The sequence below is a fragment of the Thalassophryne amazonica genome, chromosome 17 (genome assembly GCF_902500255.1).
Source record: "Thalassophryne amazonica chromosome 17, fThaAma1.1, whole genome shotgun sequence".
Classification (NCBI taxonomy): Eukaryota; Metazoa; Chordata; class Actinopteri; order Batrachoidiformes; family Batrachoididae; genus Thalassophryne; species Thalassophryne amazonica.
The window spans coordinates 4,154,473-4,175,967 of NC_047119.1; the positions used below are offsets into that span (position 1 = coordinate 4,154,473).

Sequence of the window (21,495 nt, forward strand, 5' to 3'; positions counted from 1 at the left end):
CCTCACTGACCTCCTCACTCCACATACCTCTGGCAGAACCCGGTCAGGCCAACAGCACCGTCTGCTCCCGCCCAGGACATGGCTCAAGACCATGGGGGACCAGGCCTTCGAGGCTGCTGCTCCCCGCCTTTGGAACGCCCTCCCAGACCACCTCAGGGCCCCACAGACGGTGGACGCTTTTAAGAAAGGATTAAAAACCTTCCTTTTTAGAAAAGCTTACAGCTAGTTTTTAACTAATATATGTATGATGTATTGTAATTTTATCTTATCTCTTTTATTGCTGTTTTATGTGCACTTTGAGATTTGCATTCAAATATAAAGTGCGGTACAAATAAAATTTATTATTATTATTATTATTATTTTCAAGAAGAGTCATCAATGAATGGAATAACACGTCCGAGAGAGGCTGTAAGCAGCGCTACAGTAAATTAATTCGAAGGCCACATTGAAACGATCCTAGGAAGTGTGGGGGGCTCTATACAAGTCAGCGAGGACTCACTGCCCCAATAACCAGAGCCACTGGGGGACAGACATGACTCCGGTGGATCAAGGTGAATCAACTGTCAGTTCCTGGATCAAGGATTTTCTTCAAGACTGAGAGCAATATATGTCCATGCTATCTGGCAAAGGTTAAGGAGTGGTGTTCCTCCAAGATCTGTCTTGGGGCCAATGCTCTTTCTGCATTATGTAAAACTTGTACATAGGATGCAAAGGTATCCACTTTTGTCATTGGTCAATCATGAGTCTTCTTAACAGACATCATTTACTTTGACAAATGCAAATTGTTCCATGTAAAAAGGAGAAATCCCTGCTAACATTATGGATGGACAAGTTCTCAAAAATGTTCAATCATTCATTTTCTTTTCCCACTATTACTCCTATCCCAGCAGTCACAAGGTGAGAGACAGGATACACCCAACAGGACAGGATGCCAGTCTATTGCAGGGCCACATATAGATAAACACATTCACACTTGTGGTCAATTTAAAGTTACCTAACCTGCATGTCTTTGGAATTAAGTAAGTAAGTAAGTAAGTAAGTTTAAAGCTTATTTGTGTAGCACCTTTCAAGATAAAATCACAAAGTGCTGTACAGGAATTTAAGAACACAGAAATAAAATGGAAAATGGCAGAAAGCCAGCCCACCCAGACGAAACCCACACAAACTCCACACATAAAAGACCAAGCAGGTAGCAATCTCATAACCTTGTTGCTGTGAGGCAACAGCACTAACCACTACTCCGCCATGCCACTCTTCTACAAAATACATTACAAAGAAAAAGATTTAGGTATTTTGGAAACTGATTCCTTTTCATACTCAAAGTACGAGGTCTGTTAGAAAAGTATCCGACCTTATTATTTTTTTCAAAAAACCATATATGGATTTGAATCACGTGTGATTGCATCAGACAAGCTTGAACCCCGTGTGCATGCGTGAGTTTTTTTCATGCCTGTCGGTTGCTTCATTCGCCTGTGAGCAAGTTTGAGTGAGGTGTGTCCACCCCTCTAGTCTATTTTTTATTGTGAATAAATGTCTGAACGATTTGGATGTTTGCTGCATCATTTTTTTCCAGAAACTGTAAGCGACCTCCAGGTGGACACCGGTTCGAAAAATAATATGGCTTTTCAGGGACGATTTATGGGGATTAAACAGATTACGGGGTGTTACTGCCCCTTTAAGGACGGCCCACAAACTGCTGAGAGCGCAGCGCGCTCCCAGTCCCCATCGACAGTGCTGACACCCCGCACAAACAACCAGATCTTTCCAACATGAAGGCTTTGTTGATCCAGGACCTCGTCTGACTTTCACAAAAAGGCAGAAGATGTGGACATCAGCACTTTTTCCGGCACTTTCCATCGTTACAGGAGTTTTTTTTCCATGGAAAAAGAAGCCGAGGGACGCGCCACGGAGCCGTTCATTACGTGGGACAAAACCACCTCAGTGTTGGTCTCACAGGACGGCTTAAAGGTGGATTTCAGACGGATTCTGGTTGCTTTCCAGTCGTGTGAATATCCGAGAAATTGAGCATGAGCTGGACATGTCCTGTGAGGCTTCATCACGGCGTTGCTTTGCACCATGCGGCTGCGCCGCAACGCACAGGATTCCTCCACCTTTGTTCCTCTTTCCATGACAAAAACTCCTGTAACAGTGAAATGTGCCGTTCCTTTCTAAACTGGACGCTGTCTTGATCCGGTATGTCCTCTGACTAGCACAGGAATTGTGAAAAGATGTGGACATCAGCACTTTTTCGGCACATTAAGACAGAGGTTGCGAGGAGTTCGGCGCGTCGTGGTGCAAGCCGCTTGGCGCAAAGAAACGCCGTGATGAAGCCTCACAGGACATGTTGGGGCTTGTCCAGCTCAAGCTCAATTTCTTGGATATTCACACGACAGAAAAGCACCGGAATCCGTCTGAAAGCCGTCCTGAGAGACCAACACCGAGGTGGTTTTGTCCCACGTATGAAGGCTCTGTGGCGCGTCCCTCGGCTTCTTTTTCCATTGAAAAAAACCTCCTGTAACGGTGGAATGTGCCGGAAAAAGTGCTGATGTCCACATCTTCTGCCTTTTTGTGAACGTCAGACGAGGTCCCAGATCAACAAAGCCTTCACGTTGGAAATGATCTGGTTGTTTGTGCGGGGTGTCAGCCTGTCCATCGGCGCTGGGAGTGCGCTGCGCTCTCAGCAGTTGTGGGCCGTCCTTAAAGGGGCAGTAACACCCTGTAATCTGTTAATCCCCATAAAATCGTCCCTGAAAGCCATATTAATTTTTTGAACGGTGTCCACCTGGAGGTCTCTTACAGTTTCTGAAAAAAAAACACTGATGCAGCAAAGATCCAAATCATTCAGACATTTATTCGCAATAAAAATAGACGAGAGGGGTGGACTAGTGCTCACACAAAGCCTGCTCACAGGCGAATGAAGCAACCGACAGGCATGAAAAAACTCACGCATGCGCATGAAGGTTCAAGCTTGGCTGACGCAATCACACGTGATTCAAATCCATATGGTTTTTGAAAAAAATAATAAGGTCAGATACTTTTCTAACAGACCTCGTATATACATACACGCATACATACATACATACATACATACAACAATATATATATATATATATATATATATATATATATATATATATATATATATATATATATATATACACTCAACAAAAATATAAACGCAACACTTTTGGTTTTGCTCCCATTTTGTATGAGATGAACTCAAAGATCTAAAACTTTTTCTACATACACAATATCACCATTTCCCTCAAATATTGTTCACAAACCAGTCTAAATCTGTGATAGTGAGCACTTCTCCTTTGCTGAGATAATCCATCCCACCTCACAGGTGTGCCATATCAAGATGCTGATTAGACACCATGATTAGTGCACAGGTGTGCCTTAGACTGCCCACAATAAAAGGCCACTCTGAAAGGTGCAGTTTTTTCACACAGCACAATGCCACAGATGTCGCAAGATTTGAGGGAGCGTGCAATTGGCATGCTGACAGCAGGAATGTCAACCAGAGCTGTTGCTCGTGTATTGAATGTTCATTTCTCTACCATAAGCCGTCTCCAAAGGCGTTTCAGAGAATTTGGCAGTACATCCAACCAGCCTCACAACCGCAGACCACGTGTAACCACACCAGCCCAGGACCTCCACATCCAGCATGTTCACCTCCAAGATCGTCTGAGACCAGCCACTCGGACAGCTGCTGGAACAATCGGTTTGCATAAGCAAAGAATTTCTGCACAAACTGTCAGAAACCGTCTCAGGGAAGCTCATCTGCATGCTCGTCATCCTCATCGGGGTCTCGACCTGACTCCAGTTTGTCGTCGCAACTTCGCACAGCCATTGAAGAGGAGTGGACCAACATTCCACAGGCCACAATTGACAACCTGATCAACTTTATGCGAAGAAGATGTGTTGCACTGCATGAGGCAAATGGTGGTCACACCAGATACTGACTGGTATCCCCCCCCCCCCAATAAAACAAAACTGCACCTTTCAGAGTGTCCTTTTATTGTGGGCAGTCTAAGGCACACCTGTGCACTAATCATGGTGTCTAATCAGCATCTTGATATAGCACACCTGTGAGGTGGGATGGATTATCTCAGCAAAGGAGAAGTGCTCACTATCACAGATTTAGACTGGTTTGTGAACAATATTTGAGGGAAATGGTGATATTGTGTATGTGGGAAAAGTTTTAGATCTTTGAGTTCATCTCATACAAAATGGGAGCAAAACCAAAAGTGTTGCATTTATATTTTTGTTGAGTATATATATATTTGTTTAAACAAATATGAAAAAAGTACTTTTTAACATTCCCTGAATGCTGTTTGCTTTAGAAGCTGCTTTAGCAATATAGATTAGATTAGATTAGATTAGACAGAACTTTATTAATCCCTTGGGGAAAAAAACGTTCAAAGGCTGTGGACGAATATTTCACCTGTGAGTATGATTGAAATGGGAAGTAATGATGAGTTCTCTCCCTTATTCCAGCTATATTCAGTTGCTCTCGGTTTTTGTTCGGAGTTGCCACAGCGGATACAGCCAGATCTGCACTGGTAATTCACACAAGATTATGCCAGATGCCCTTCCTGACGCAATTCCAGTTTTACCTGGAGAAACACAAGGGAGCGCCGGTGTTCCAAAGAGGTCTCCCATCCAAGTACTAACCAGATCCTGCTCTGCTTAGCTTCTGAGATCTGACGGGATCAGGTTTACACAGAGCAGACCGGAATAATAATAATAATAATCTTATTAACTCAACATGTGGCGTCACATGTTGTGTTTTGTGTTGGACCAACTATTTTAAGACATTTATTAGGTCTACTTGTGCATAGTTTTTGAGCATTAGGCATTCAGCGGATTGTGCAGAGTGTGTACACTGATCTGTGATCATATCAACTTAATGTACCCCAGAGGAAACAACTGTACAGAGACCTGGGAAGTGCTGGTCAAGACAATTTTACTCTGAAAGAACTCCTTAACTTAACGTGCTGGTACAACCCCTGGCAAAAATTATGGAATCACCGGCCTCGGAGGATGTTCATTCAGTTGTTTAATTTTGTAGAAAAAAAGCAGATCACAGACATGACACAAAACTAAAGTCATTTCAAATGGCAACTTTCTGGCTTTAAGAAACACTATAAGAAATCAAGAAAAAAAGATTGTGGCAGTCAGTAACGGTTACTTTTTTAGACCAAGCAGAGGAAAAAAATATGGAATCACTCAATTCTGAGGAAAAAATTATGGAATCACCCTGTAAATTTTCATCCCAAAAACTAACACCTGCATCATATCAGATCTGCTCGTTAGTCTGCATCTAAAAGGAGTGATCACACCTTGGAGAGCTGTTGCACCAAGTGGACTGACATGAATCATGGCTCCAACACGAGAGATGTCAACTGAAACAAAGGAGAGGATTATCAAACTCTTAAAAGAGAGTAAATCATCACGCAATGTTGCAAAAGATGTTGGTTGTTCACAGTCAGCTGTGTCTAAACTCTGGACCAAATACAAACAACATGGGAAGGTTGTTAAAGGCAAACATACTGGTAGACCAAGGAAGACATCAAAGCGTCAAGACAGAAAACTTAAAGCAATATGTCTCAAAAATTGAAAAATGTACAACAAAACAAATGAGGAACGAATGGGAGGAAACTGGAGTCAACGTCTGTGACCGAACTGTAAGAAACCGCCTAAAGGAAATGGGATTTACATACAGAAAAGCTAAACGAAAGGCATCATTAACACCTAAACAGAAAAAAACAAGGTTACAATGGGCTAAGGAAAAGCAACTGTGGACTGTGGATGACTGGATGAAAGTCATATTCAGTGATGAATCTCGAATCTGCATTGGGCAAGGTGATGATGCTGGAACTTTTGTTTGGTGCCTTTCCAATGAGATTTATAAAGATGACTGCCTGAAGAGAACATGTAAATTTCCACAGTCATTGATGATATGGGGCTGCATGTCAGGTAAAGGCACTGGGGAGATGGCTGTCATTACATCGTCAATAAATGCACAAGTTTATGTTGATATTTTGGACAATTAAAGGATGTTTGGGGATGATGAAAATCATTTTTCAAGATGATAATGCATCTTGCCATAGAGCAAAACTGGGAAAACATTCCTTGCAAAAAGACACATAGGGTCAATGTCATGGCATAGGGTCAATGTCAATGAGCAGATCTGATTTGATGCAGGTGTTAATTTGGGGGATGAAAATTTACAGGGTGATTCCATAATTTTTTCCTCAGAATTGAGTGATTCCATATTTTTTTCCCTCTGCTTGGTCTAAAAAAGTAACCGTTACTGACTGCAACAATCTTTTTTTCTTGATTTCTTATAGTGTTTCTTAAAGCCAGAAAGTTGCCATTTGAAATGACTTTAGTTTTGTGTCATGTCTGTGATCTGCTTTTTTTCTACAAAATTAAACAACTGAATGAACATCCTCAGAGGCCGGTGATTCCATAATTTTTGCCAGGGGTTGTATATCTGCGGCACAATCTGATCCAAGTGTTTTTTTAAGTGAACAACAGATGGCAGCAATACGCCTTGGATGCGTCTAGTCTGCTAAGTAAGAGAAGAAGAGGAAGACACGCTGCTGTCTCATACTGATGACGTAATTTCCACGCGCCTCATTCTCGTCAAACAACAGAGTCGGTTTTTTTGTGTTTCTTTTAGCTGTTGTTAAGGTAAGTTCGTTTTAATTTAAACTACTACTTTGGGTGTGTTCTGAGTTCGTGATTTGTTGGTTACGTGAACCCAAGTAGCGTTTTTGTTTTCGTAAATATGTGAAGAGTTATATTGGGGTTAACCTTGTTTCGTTCCGTTTAACTGAACTGCTGCTCAGAACCAAATAAATATTTATTTTACAAATCTAATTGTTTCTACTTTTTGTTCACACGAACTACTACTGTAATACACAAGCATGTCAGTTTTGTTTGCTTGCTATTTTGTAACAGACTGAGCTTTATACACAACAAAGGTACAACACAGTAAAACGGAACATAGAAAAACCTACATCTCGTAGGGCCTATATATTTTCATAATATGTACATGTCGCAGACATGACGAGCGAAGCTCTTCAGCATCTCACCACGTCATTTAGATCCTTCTTCAGATTTTTTTTTAAGTAAATGCTTCGGTGGTGGCTAAAGCCTTTCAGCTTGGGGGGGCTCCTCATCATAAGCTTAGGATAGTGTCCTCCAAAAGTATTGGAGCACTTGGTAGTTCACACATATGTTAGATTAAAAAAAGAAAATAGGATTATAAAATCAAACCTTCACTGTGCCTTGTGAGATGACCGGTCCAAGATGGCAGCCGCATTTCTTGCGCTTCAGCAACCAGTGTAGCGTCTACTCCTCTTTGTAATGTCTATGTTTGTCTGCCGTCGGCTTTGTGATAGAATCACTACGATGACCGGCCCAAGATGGCGACAGCATTTCTTGTGCCTTACTAACTCAGTAGCGGCGTCTACATCTCTGTATATTGTCTATGTTCGTCTATCATCGGTTTGTGGGTTTTTCCCACTGAACTCTAAAGTTCAGTGCTTTTTTCCCCACTGGGGAGATATTTTTTTTGTTGTTGTGCCATTTCCGGTTTGTGCCTTAATCTACCATAGAGCGGGCTTCGTGCCGCTGCGCGGTGCTCCACTCATATAAAGAAAGAAAAGCAAAATCTAGGGATTATTAAAATATTATAATATTAATAAAATAATCAAGAAACGAGATACATCACCGCGGATCTTTGTAGCTATTTTGTTGGAGTATCATTTTTTAAGGCATAGGAAAAATCGTTTGAAATTGTTTATAAACCAGTCAAAGGAGGGTTTGCAATTTCTCCACTTACTACAATGAATATGATATTTCGCTATTATAATAATGATAGAGATTTCTATATATTGTCAATATTATTATCAAATATTAATGTCTTTGTATTTACTTTGATGACTTTACTTTGATGAACTGCCTTTTATCTTGTTTTGATTCTGTTGTTTTCCATATATATATATATATATATATATATATATATATATATATATATATATATATATATAATCACTCATTGTTAAAACAGTAGTATAAACTAAACTGTTGAGTAATCATTACAACTGTTCCATGAGAAAACAACATCACTTGTTCTTTTGCTGAATGCTGAACACTGAGAAAAGTAACATTTGTTGATGAAAGAATTCGCAGATTGTTTTGCTAAGAGTTATGTTTTTGTCGAGCACAGATTAATATTTCGGCCTTGAGCAGAGAATAACACAGCCTATACATAAGTTTGAGGCTGGAGCTGTAATGTTTCAATTTGAAGAACAATTACTATCTGTCTGAGCAAGACTGCAGGGCGCCTTCCAGGTGCAAAGTGATACAAGTCTGAATTGACTGAAGGAACACAGCTGTGTCTTGTACATTGTTCTGTAATATGTCTGTGTGTTAAATTCAGGAGCAGAGTGGGCAGGCCCTTCAGAGCTGACTGACGGACAGTGACGAGGGGTCACGCTGGCTCTCCCTGATCAGGAAATGAAAGTCAGTCTCTGGCATGATAATTGAGTTGTGTTTTTTACAGATTTCAACTCTGACAAATAATCATATTTATTATATCAGAGACATTGGATAAAAAAAAAATCCATATTAAACAATATATAAGAAATCTCAAAAGTAAACTTATTTTTGCAGCATTTTCTTACTGAGTCAGTCACACTTTCAGGCACTTCTGTCTGGGATGTCTTAGCAACATGCTTAGCAATGCCGGCTTGCGTGACAGTAATCAAGCTGGGTGGATTGTTTAAGTAGCGGACACTTTAATTAGATGCAAGTTTTTTTTTTTTTTTGTTTTTTTTACATTTTAGCCACTTTTTTTGTTTATTGCCTGGGCAATGTGAGACAGTGGGTTGTACCAACAAAGCGAGAAAACAAACAAACAAACAAAATAAAATCCATCACAATATTAAAAACAAAACATAGCATGCAAAATTTGGGCAGCATGGCCCTCCTTGGCACAGGCCAGTATTTCATAAAGCATAATGATGACACACCAAGAGGATTATGCATCATGTCGATCAGTATCATGCGTTACTTTGGGGGAGGAAATACAACCCCTGGCAATAATTATGGAATCACCGGCCTCGGAGGATGTTCATTCAGTTGTTTTTAATTTTGTAGAAAAAAAAGCAGATCACAGACATGACACAAAACTAAAGTCATTTCAACTGGCAACTTTCTGGCTTTAAGAAACACTATAAGAAATCAGGAAAAAAAAATTGTGGCAGTAACGGTTACCTTTTTAGACCAAGCAGAGGGAAAAAATATGGACTCACTCAATTCTGAGGAATAAATTATGGAATCACCCTGTAAATTTTCATCCCCAAAACTAACATCTGCATCAAATCAGATCTGCTCGTTAGTCTGCATCTAAAAAGGAGTGATCACACCTTGGAGAGCTGTTGCACCAAGTGGACCGACATGAATCAGGAGAGATTATCAAACTCTTAAAAGAGGGTAAATCATCACGCAATGTTGCAAAAGATGTTGGTTGTTCACAGTCAGCTGTGTCTAAACTCTGGACCAAATACAAACAACATGGGAAGGTTGTTAAAGGCAAACATACTGGTAGACCAAGGAAGACATCAAAGCGTCAAGACAGAAAACTTAAAGCAATATGTCTCAAAAATCGAAAAATGTACAACAAAACAAATGAGGAACGAATGGGAGGAAACTGGAGTCAACGTCTGTGACCGAACTGTAAGAAACCGCCTAAAGGAAATGGGATTTACATACAGAAAAGCTAAACAAAAGCCATCATTAACACCTAAACAGAAAATAACAAGGTTACAATGGGCTAAGGAAAAGCAATCGTGGACTGTGGATGACTGGATGAAAGTCATATTCAGTGATGAATCTCAAATCTGCATTGGGCAAGGTGATGATGCTGGAACTTTTGTTTGGTGCTGTTCCAGTGAGATTTATAAAGATGACTGCCTGAAGAGAACATGTAAATTTCCACAGTCATTGATGATATGGGGCTGCATGTCAGGTAAAGGCACTGGGGAGATGGCTGTCATTACATCATCAATAAATGCACAAGTTTACATTGATATTTGGACACTTTTCTTATCCCATCAATTGAAAGGATGTTTGGGGATGATGAAATCATTTTTCAAGATGATAATGCATCTTGCCATAGAGCAAAAACTGTGAAAACATTCCTTGCAAAAAGACACATAGGGTCAATGTCATGGCCTGCAAATAGTCCGGATCTTAATCCAATTGAAAATCTTTGGTGGAAGTTGAAGAAAATGGTCCATGACAAGGCTTCAACCTGCAAAGCTGATCTGGCAACAGCAATCAGAGAAAGTTGGAGCCAGATCTGCATCCTCCGAGCCCGGTGATTCTATAATTTTTGCCAGGGGTTGTATGTTTACCACTGGTTTAAAAAAAGATGTGACCTGTTATATGTTACCCCCTAGTTTGGGTATCTCCACCTGTGTAAATAATGTGATGCTTTTTTTATGCAAATGGAAAGTGATGTTGAATTACTGAAGTCTTGAAATCAGTTTCTTAAACATATTTATTTGATTCTTCTGTCTTTTATGTTTGGTTTGTGTTTTGTTTGTGTTTTTTTTGGGGGGGGGGGGGGGGGGGGGTTGTAATGTGTATTAACCCCTCCTGGGTGTAAAATTAAAATAATGTTTTCTCTTTCATTACATAATTTGGCGTATCTGGTCTCTTTGTGATCACAATAGTCTCAGTAATAGCAGTACTCAGTGTGACGTTGGCACCATGCTGGGCTGATCTACCATGTATGGCTTTGTGTTCATTGACGTTTTGGCCACATCTCCTGCATTTGGATAGATTATATCCAAGGTTGGGTAGGATTACTTTGAAATGTAATCAGATTACAAGTAATCCAAATGTATGTACATACATACATGTAATCCACATGTATTCTTTCAAAGTAATCCTACCCAACCTTGAATAAATCTGGCTTTATCTACAAAAGCAACATATGGGTTGTTGTTCTTCCAGGTCCATTATGTAGTGTGTGTCTATAGTAACACAAAAAAACAGTGTATATATGTGTGAGGGAATTTGGTGATTGACCATATTGTATTGCATGAGGGGGTTCAAACACAAAGAGAATGTTTTGAAGTTTTTTTTTTTTGTTTTTTTTTGACGTTTCACTGACAATCAATGAATCCATTTGGATCAGAAAGACATATGCAAGTGGTTATTTAGAAAGTTGTGTTTACTCTTTTTCACCCTTGTGCCAAAACAAGACCGATTTGCTGGACTGAATGAGAAATTGTAATTTGTTCTTTAAAGACTTGATCTTCTTGTTTTGAAGCAACACTGTATTTCAAGAAATGAGCCAAAATGATTGAGGAAAAAATAAACTAAAATCAATTAATTTATGCAAAGTAACAGTTTTGTCCGAATGTAATTTGTTGTGTACAAATGTACCCTTCCAGGTTCACCTGTAATGTCTCAGCAGCCGTGTCCGTTACCTCCTGACTGTCCTTCTGTGGTGGTCACTGCTAATGTGCAGAAATTTGCCATGAAGAAAAAGAAAGTCCTCAACACTGAGGAAAATGAGCTGTATGAACTAACACAGGCAGCAGGGGTCACTGTGGACCAAGAAGTATTCAAGTAAGCTTCAAACTACCAAAGACACCTTAAAGGACAAGCTGGAGGAAATGCAGATTTATTCACGTTTTATTTTATTTATTTATTTTTTTTGTTCCATTTTATTTAATCCTCAGAATTATTGTAGACCTTTTGAAGATGAATGTGGCTCCACAGGCGGTCTTCCAGACTTTGAAGTCAATGTGTGCAGGTCAAAGGGTAGCTGAAGGCTGTGCTGCAGAGACAACCGTCTCTTCCCACCCTACCAACATCCCCACAGTTCCTGCAGAAGTCAAAGGTCGGTGTCTGAGTAGTGGCCGAAGGCTTAAAGTGCAGTTTGTTAAGGTTCTGTTATTAACATATAAAATTCTAAATGGAATATTGCACTCTTACGTGGTCGAACCTGCTGCTTCCTGGCCAGTGTTATCAAATTTATCCCTCTCTCTCCCCCTCATTTAATCATGAATTTGGGGGTTTTGAACGCCGTAGTGCTTTGCAGCCTCTCACACAGATGGTGTGTGTGCGTGGCCCGTTAGTGGTGTGTAGGGGCGGGCTGCATGATGGCTGAAGTTGATTGGTGAGTGTCTTGCCACACACTGGTGATTGCTGGCAACCGTGTAACATGTTTGTGGCGTGTAGTGGTGTGTTTGTGCAGGATAGTGGTGGATGCTACACATACCTCTACATGCCAAAAACACACATCTGTGTGTGAGGAGCTTGTTATAATTAAGAGTAGTGTAATATCGGCTTATGTCACTTTGATTGGTCACGTTATCCAAGTCTCAATCATCCATCCTCTCTTTTTAACTCCTCCCACTAAAAGGGGGGTCTTATTCAAGGATGCTTAAGAGTTATGAAGCGGTGAACATTGGGTGCTGGTTGACTGAGAATTACTATGTCATACTCTCGATCAAGTTGTCACACAAACAGGGTGACCCTGGAGGAGAAATTTTTAAAGCATAAAGCAAGTATTGTATTGTTTAAAATAATTAAGATCTCAAAGTTGAACAGCGCCCTCTGGTGGTCACAATGGAAAATGCATGCGTGTCCCTCTGGTGTCTGATTCCAGTGGAGGAGGTCTCATGGACTGGGGGCGAGTCTAACATTAGCCAGCGAGAAGGACTTGGTCTGATCAGACTTTGGTGTTGCATGGTGTTAGCTGAGTGCGGGACCGGCCGACAAGCACCGTTACATAGAAATAATTAAACCTATGTTGAAGCAGATTTGTCTTTGAAATATGTTGGTTTGTGTTCTCTGTCTGAGCCTCTGACTGGTGGTACATTAGGATTTAATTCATATAAATATTTAAAGTTTTGCAATATGTTTATAATGCCTGTTTGCCTCTTGGTGTTCTTGATTATACAGTACATTTATGTATTTATATTTCTAATGTTTTAACTTGTGCTGTTGTTGATGTAAAGCAATTTGACATATATAACCTTAAAGTGAGTAATCCAATTACTGATTACTCCTTGAAAAAGTAACTTAATTACTTTACTGATTACTCAATTGTAAAAATAACTAAGTTAGATTACTATTTACTTTCACCAGCTGCTGACAACACCCCTCTGCCACCTCAACATGACAATGATACCTGTTCTGCCGATACTCACTTTAATGAAAATAAATACTTGTTTTATAAAAAGTAAAATAAAGACCTTTTTCTTGACCTCATATTTAACTGTTGACAGCACTGTAACAGTAAAACTTGCAGTTTCTAACCTACATTGTTTATAAATGTAACTATTAAATTCTCTCTAAACATTTTACTTGTGGAAATTATTATTATAAGCAGTAATAGTAGTTGTAGTAAAAAAAAAAAAAAAAAGCCTTCAAAACTGGACCTTTAATCTAGGGGTGTTTTGGGGGTGCCGCATCCCTGCCCCACGTCCCCTCTCCATCCGGATTCGCCCCTGCTCTGGCGTTTGAGCACAAATGGTGGATAACGTTTATTTATGCAGAAAACATGACCAGATTTACAGGTAAGAAAGTTTTCACGTTTTTACGTCATGTCATCCTCAGAGAGTTTAGGTGCATTTGAATGGAAAAAAGTGTTAGTTGTTGATGCATCGTGGATCAGCTGTTTTTAGCGAGCAGACGCGGAGTGTCTCAGCTCAGCGTTCTAAATAAGGGGGGGAGCATAAAAATGTCTTTGTAAAGCTCAGTGCAGGTGTGCTGTTGTCACCGCGCTTTAAGAGGTGAGGACGAGTTGTAGCTGCTGCAGAAAACCGCGGATTAAAAGCTCGCAGCTCACTTAAAGTGTGCAGTTCAGTCAAACCCCGACCTCCGCCTGCCCATGGACCAAGTGTAATACTGTGATCGACCCACAATGCAAAACTAATAGTAACGCGCAGTGACTTGGAGAAGTAACTTTAATCTGATTACTGAGTTGGAAAAATTAACGCTTTATATTACTCGTTACTGGAAAAAAAGAGTAACGTGTTACTGGCATCACTAAGTTATGTAGTAAACAGGAGCTTCCAGCAGGGGGCAGCGCACACAAAGACAGAAGTGCTGACTCATTGTTTGGGTCTGTGGTCGCCTTTGATGCTACCAGAAGCGATCGTGGTGTTAAAACTCAAAATCAGCTTGTTAGTAGTTGCAAGTGTATTGGAAACAATACTGAAAGTTATCGTTTAGCTGTAGCTTCAGATAAATTTTTGGGTGGTTTATCAGTTTAGCTTTATAAAAGATAACTTTTCAGTTAACTGATTAGCTGTTATCGAAGCTAACTTTTTGGTTAGCTGTGCCCACCGCTGGTGTCCCCTACTCAATACTGCAAGAATGAGAAAGGAAGCGTGGCAAAAATTGGCTAACCAGTAATAATCCTACTACTAAAATTACCAGTTGTGCAGCATCAAAACTGGACAGAAAAATCAAAAATATAACGCAGTGCAAAAATACCCTCAGCCCTATCAGCAGTGTTTTCTTTATAATTTGCAGTTGTTTAATTGATATCCCAATGCAAAGTGTGTGTATACATGGGGGCCAAGTGGTTAATCGAATCCCAACCTTGCTACATTTCTCTGTGTAATGTGGAGTTGCGTCAGGAAGGGCACCCGGCCTAAAACTTGTGCCAATTCAACCTGCAGATCCACCTTGGATTTGCTGTGGCGACCGCAAGGGACTTTATATATATATATATATATATATATATATATATATATATATATATATATATATATATATATATATATATATATATATATATATGTCACATGATGATTTCACAAAGACCACAATGGAAATAATAAGTTTATTCTTTATTGTGTTTTCTGTTTGTCATTGATACATTCACCTCTGTATGTTTATATTGATGTTGCAGAACAAACACAATCAATCAATCAGTCAATCTTTATTTACATCTTAACACCGTCTGCAGGAGGGCGTGTGTGTGCGCATATGAGCTTTTGAGAAGGGCAGAAGTTAGCTGTGACCGCGTGTGATGCACGTGATGTCTTGTAAATCACTCCACAGTTGTAATCAGGTTACAAAAACAGTGTTTTCGGTTTTAGAAGTGTTAATTTCTTACTAGCTTTTACATAATATGTGAGAAAGAGGTCATGTTTACACAACAATGAAGCAGAGTTAGCAGCTAGCTAGTCCAGCCAGTGATGTCGCCAGGCTCATGTCCACGAGATGACTTGTAAATCACTCTAGAGGTGTTATCAGGTTATGAAAACAGCGTTTTCACTTTTTGAAGTGTTTATTTCTTGCTAGCCTTTACATAATATATGAGAAACATGTTATATTTAGCCAGAAGCAAACCTCTTAAAATAGGTCAAAGTTAGCAATCTTTGAACTTGTCCAAGGTCTGTGTTCCAAGAATGTTCAAAGATTCTGGCAGTAATAGGACTGGACTTATGCTGAGCACAGATGCAAAGCTTTCGCATTACCCAATGGCCATATTTTGATGGCCTTGGGTAATGAAGAGCATTATAAGAGAAATTAATTCATTAATCCATTTCAGTTGTTCCCTGTTGCAACCTTTGTGCATCCAGTGCAATAATGATCTCATCATTTCAAAACAATGACCACCACCTGGAAACAAAATGAAGGAAAATATCATAGTATTAAAATTAATAAAGTGATTAAAATGATCCCCACCCACCCCAAATGAATTATGACCTCTCTCAAAATAGGGTACTCTAAAGATTCTTGACGATCGTGAAATATTCTTTCTACTTGGAATCTTCTTCTTATCAATGCACCAATCACAGTCCATACCTTTTGTAAGAATGGTGAAGTCACGGCTGGGCAGATTTCCTGAAACAACATTTACAGCCGCCATCTGGTCTTGTTTACACTGATGAAAACTATTCCTGAGTAGATTTGCTTGTGTGTTGATGTGACACCTGTTCTGAAGGACCAAGAAATCTGGGATCATATAAATAGATAAATTTGTACGTGGTCTAAAGTAATGGTGTTGTAGGACTCTTCTAGTTTACAGTACAGATTTACAGTTAACAGCATTAAGCTTTACATGTGGAAAAGTGATTACAAATAGTCAATACTTTGTGAAAGACACTAAAATGTCAGTTGATTCCCCCTAAAACCGTTCTGTTGGTTTTGGTATCAGAGAGTACCCTGAGTTGGGGCATTGGACAAGAAAAGGGATGGGACTAATAAGTCTATACTTCTTTCCATTCCTTTTTGAATATGTACTTTCTTTATGTAGTAATAATATTGTTTTGTCTTGTGTACTATACACATATTCAAATAACCAAACTTGAACTTGAAATTTTGGATCAGGGCGGTCTGTTCAAAGTGCCGTATCTCACAATTTAAAAATAAATAAATAAATAAAAATAGTCATTCTGCTAAACAGTTTTTTTTTCTACTCTACAGCAGTCTCAACAATTTTACCAGGTTTTAATGGTTGGTTTCCTTTTGCAGTAATAACAAATAAATGTGAAGCTAATAATCAAGATTTTTTTTAAATAGCTGTATTTGTTAAATTTTGCTTTTGAGTTTCACTTGGATCCTTGTCCTTTGATAGGTGGATTGTATGTAAAATGTCATTAATATTTACCCTTTGTATCGAAAAATAGTCCATTGTATGATTTGTGTCATTTATTGTGCACTTTGGTTCCATTTAACTTTCATTTTGATTCCATATGTTTTGCTCCATTGAGTAACTCCACTACCTTTTCATACAGTTGCATCCATGATGTGAGGAAGTTGTCTGTAGCACATGGACTTTGACTTGAATATTATCTATTTAGGTGTCATATAAAACAAATAATGAATGTTTTCAATTTGTGCAATAGAATATTTTCATTCGATAAAGGATGATGGAATGTTCCAGCTTTCAACTCATGCAAATATTCTTATCACTGCACTCAAACATTCATTATTTGTAGAATATATTATGATACAGGTAAAAGTTCAGTGTTTAATGTGCTTCATTATTGAGTGTCATTAAAAGAAGATAACTAATTAGATCTTCATTCTAGTGTTTTTTTTGTTTGTTTTGCGTGTGTGTTGTTGAGGTATCCATTTAAAAATAATACCATCTGTGTCCCATTCTTTGATGTTTTACTTTGTGTCAGCAGTGCGCAGTAAAGCTGGAGCGAGCCACAGCGAAAAGAGTAAAGAGGCCCAGAGTCAGAGAACGCAGAGGCAGCCCAGCGCCACCAGGGGGCAGAAGACAAAGAGTTCTGGCAGCAGTAGTTCCTCCTCACAGATAAACTCTACCTGAGACTCAGGTCAGCCTGAGAATATTTGGTAATATGTTGCATTTACAGTTATCTGCATGTTTATTATGTGGCTTGTTTAACTTTCTCACATGTAAATATCATAAAATCCCAGACGTCTGTCTGGTGCGGCCCCAGCGGGCGGCACTGTGAGCGAGTGGAACCTTTTGTCTGGTTGTTACGTGACATTTACACAGTTGGAAGAATAACAGGACCAAAAAAATGTAACGCACAAGGTTGTGTGTATATATTGATTCATCTTGAATAAATCTACCCTGATGTACTTGTAAATTTTGACTGAAGGTTGATTTGCCATTATTGAAAATTTTCCACGCGTGTACAGAATATTTTTTTCCTTCCATTATTTACATGGTCGTCGAATCATCATCAGTCATCAAATGCTTCCACTTGGCATTCCATACGGTGATCTTTGAAGACGACAGCAAAAGGCAACTTGTCGTGTCTTCCTGCACTTACTGGTTGGCAACAGTTGACAGTAGTGTGTGGCAGCCTTGTCGTGTTTGTGTGCCACTCAAAGCGCACACCTGTTTTCTCTGGTTGATAATTTATTCAGAACCTTGAAGAACACGGCAGGTTTGACTGTGATGGAAACGAGGCAGCGCGGCACTCTGAAGACTCCTTACTGCTATTGATCGTACTCATACCTTCATGGTTGTATTGATCCTCCCCGTCCCTCCATCTGTTTTGTAAATGACAGGAGACGTTCACATGTGGACAAGTACACAGAATGACTCTACTTTAAAGAAATTTACCGCTTGCCTCTATAGCGATATTATGAATCTTTTCACGTCCCACATGGGGGCAGTAGAAGCACACCGCCATCGTCAGCGTAAATCCTCAACCTTCCCACTCCCCACCAAACTCGGCATGGTGTTATGAACGGATATGAATCAAAAATGCACATATTTTGTATTTTGGTGTGCACACTGGGGGTCGGGGGAGTCGGGAGCACCCAGTCATTCACAAACAAAATGATGGCGCACGCGGCCGCTGCAATGCAAACGGAGGACGTGTGCGTCTGTCTACAAGGCAGGCTGCGGGGCTTGATGTTGCTGCGGGTCTTTTATGTGGCCGTTTGTCCTGTTTATGTGTTCCTGCCTCTCCTCTGTGCTCTGCATTGATGGCAGTGTGCCTGTAATTGATGGCACCATATTGCTGTGGTGTAGCAGGTTTAATGGGGCTTGACAGAGCAAGGGAAAGCAGCATGAAACCAGGGAGGGAATTTAACTCTTTCGCACGCACACCCTTATACCCCCCCACCGATCCCGTCTGGCCTTTATCCTGGATGCAGACTTGGTCCGTCCCCCTGCACGTCACAAATGAGGATACAAATAGGCCCTGGGTGATTAGCTTGTTTACGGTTCCTACTGTTATCAGCGGTCACGGTAATGGCAGTTTGGTTCATGATCAAGGATGCTCAGACACCCCTCTGACTCCACTTCCAAAAATAAATACTCACCAGCTGTTGGTGTTTTCCTCTGTTTTGCTTGGAGGAACCTAAATGTGTTTGACAAAGGTAAACGGGGTGGGAATTTATTGCTTCCAGGCTGCAATTCCTGATGTGGACTATAGGGGCCAGTGTGGCTCTAAGGTAGCAACGGGGCCTTCCACCGTCTTGGATTTCTCCAGGTATCCAGCACCTTTGGATGTGTTCATTTTGTTATGAGGGAATCTGGTAGCCAGTTCAGACTTCTCCATTAGATAGGGAGCGTTATTCCTTACTGGGGCGTCGCGCGGAGCACGTGCATGCGTAAGCGCTATATGCACCATTAATCAATGGAGACGATGAAATGATGCTATTGTGTGCGAGGTAAGCCAAACGGCGCGTTGAAGAATGAGCTAGTCAAAGCTGTTGGCAAATCATTAATGTAAAGGTGTTTTGGTCTAAACAAGTTCTCACACTCTCTCAGTGCAAGCTGTTCCCAAAGGTGACAAAAAACTGGGGAGACACACTATTTTAAGAGCTGATATCGCACCTCTCTCTCTCCACTTCTTTTTTTTTCCTTTTTTTTTTGTAACCGCCTTCACTTTTATTCCCTCCCGCGTCTCATTCTGTGCGAGAGCACTCGGGTGGGGTGTGGAGAATATGATCCTGTTTTTTGTTCTCTCCCTCTCTTTTCTCTCAGGTATTATCCTTTACTGTGAACTCTTGGTCCACATTTCTCTCTGAATTTATATGCCTCCTTTTCTCTCACTTGTTGTCTCTCTGCATTCAGACCCACTCTAACCCCTTCACTCTCCATCATCGCCAGGCCCCCCCACCTCAAATCCGAACCCGCCGCCTGCCATCACCTTCCTCACCAGGCTGGCTGCAGATTGGCTATTTCCTGCATGCGCCCAGTAGAGCCCTTATCAGAGGTAGAGTACTGATTGTTGGACTGTCTCTCAGGCTGACTGACAGTTCAGGCTTCGCTGCTGAAATGCCTGATTTGGTCAGTGTTTGTCTGTGGGGCCTTATCTCCACACCTTATATTAACTGACTTGACAGTATGTGCAGGCAGTCTCTCTCCATCTTGTCGCACCCGCCTCCCTCCGTCTTCTGTCTTTATCTCTTAGACTCTCTGTTACACACTATAGTCTTCCAACCAACTAAATGTTTTCTCTCTAGTCCTCCTCTGGCATTTTTTACCTTTTTTTTTTTTTTTCTTATAGATGGATCCTCATCTTGAAACCTTTCATGCCCCCCCCCCCCACAATAATTGGTTTCTTTTAAAAACTAATTTAAATGTGGACAGAAGTAGAGGTTATAAATTATATCCTTCTTTTTTTCAATTTCAATTTATTTCATTTATATAGCACCAAATCACAACAAAGCTGCCTTGAGGTGCTTCACACACGTAAGATCTAACCTTACCAACCCCCAGAGCAAGAACACAGGCAGGCGACAGTGGTAAGAAAAAAACTCCCTCTGAAGATTTGAGGAAGAAACCTCAAGCAGACCAGACTTAAAGGGGCCACCCTCTGCTTGGGCCATGCTACCTAATTTTTTTTGTTTTGTTTTTTAACCTTAGCTCCACCATCAAGAGGATCGTAATGTGTTTTATGTGTCCTCATGCATTACTTAAAAAAACAAACAAGCAAACATAAAAAAAAAATAGATCGACAGTGCCCTCCAAAAGTATTGGAACACTTGGTATTTCACACATTTTAATTTGTTTATGCCATTTCAAAAACAAATACAAAAAAATAAACATTTCTAAAATGATCTTCCTTAAATTCAATCAATCAATCAATCAATCAATTTTTTTATATAGCGCCAAATCACAACAAACAGTTGCCCCAAGGCGCTTTATATTGTAAGGCAAGGCCATACAATAATTATGTAAAACCCCAACGGTCAAAACGACCCCCTGTGAGCAAGCACTTGGCTACAGTGGGAAGGAAAAACTCCCTTTTAACAGGAAGAAACCTCCAGCAGAACCAGGCTCAGGGAGGGGCAGTCTTCTGCTGGGACTGGTTGGGGCTGAGGGAGAGAACCAAGAAAAAGACATGCTGTGGAGGGGAGCAGAGATCGATCACTAATGATTAAATGCAGAGTGGTGCATACAGAGCAAAAAGAGAAAGAAACAGTGCATCATGGGAACCCCCCAGCAGTCTACGTCTATAGCAGCATAACTAAGGGATGGTTCAGGGTCACCTGATCCAGCCCTAACTATAAGCTTTAGCAAAAAGGAAAGTTTTAAGCCTAATCTTAAAAGTAGAGAGGGTGTCTGTCTCCCTGATCTGAATTGGGAGCTGGTTCCACAGGAGAGGAGCCTGAAAGCTGAAGGCTCTGCCTCCCATTCTACTCTTACAAACCCTAGGAACTACAAGTAAGCCTGCAGTCTGAGAGCGAAGCGCTCTATTGGGGTGATATGGTACTACGAGGTCCCTAAGATAAGACGGGACCTGATTATTCAAAACCTTATAAGTAAGAAGAAGAATTTTAAATTCTATTCTAGAATTAACAGGAAGCCAATGAAGAGAGGCCAATATGGGTGAGATATGCTCTCTCCTTCTAGTCCCCGTCAGTACTCTAGCTGCAGCATTTTGAATTAACTGAAGGCTTTTTAGGGAACTTTTAGGACAACCTGATAATAATGAATTACAATAGTCCAGCCTAGAGGAAATAAATGCATGAATTAGTTTTTCAGCATCACTC

The 21,495-nt window shown here is 40.3% G+C and overlaps 1 protein-coding gene across 2 annotated transcripts; it reads left to right on the forward strand.

The window, feature by feature from the left end:
- Positions 1–6,625: 6,625 nt before the first annotated feature.
- mzt2b (mitotic spindle organizing protein 2B) lies at positions 6,626–17,532 on the forward strand. 2 transcript variants are annotated; one of them, XM_034192154.1, is made up of 4 exons: positions 6,626–6,702; positions 11,484–11,661; positions 11,775–11,935; positions 17,193–17,532. In XM_034192154.1, exons 2-4 carry the CDS (start codon positions 11,495–11,497, stop codon positions 17,336–17,338), a joined length of 474 nt encoding a protein of 157 aa, XP_034048045.1. In that variant the 5' UTR covers positions 6,626–6,702; positions 11,484–11,494; the 3' UTR covers positions 17,339–17,532. The 2 variants fall into 2 exon arrangements, with proteins under 2 accessions (XP_034048045.1, XP_034048046.1); XM_034192155.1 differs by lacking the exon at positions 6,626–6,702 and adding an exon at positions 8,512–8,541.
- The last annotated feature ends 3,963 nt before the right edge of the window (positions 17,533–21,495 follow it).

Bases quoted from the DNA above. Each gene is read 5' to 3' on its own strand.
- mzt2b (XM_034192154.1), top strand. From the start codon at position 11,495: ATGTCTCAGCAGCCGTGTCCGTTACCTCCTGACTGTCCTTCTGTGGTG. The intron at 11,662-11,774 runs GTAAGCTTCAAA...TTTAATCCTCAG, and splicing joins GTGGACCAAGAAGTATTCAA to AATTATTGTAGACCTTTTGA. The intron at 11,936-17,192 runs GTCGGTGTCTGA...TTGTGTCAGCAG, and splicing joins AGTTCCTGCAGAAGTCAAAG to TGCGCAGTAAAGCTGGAGCG.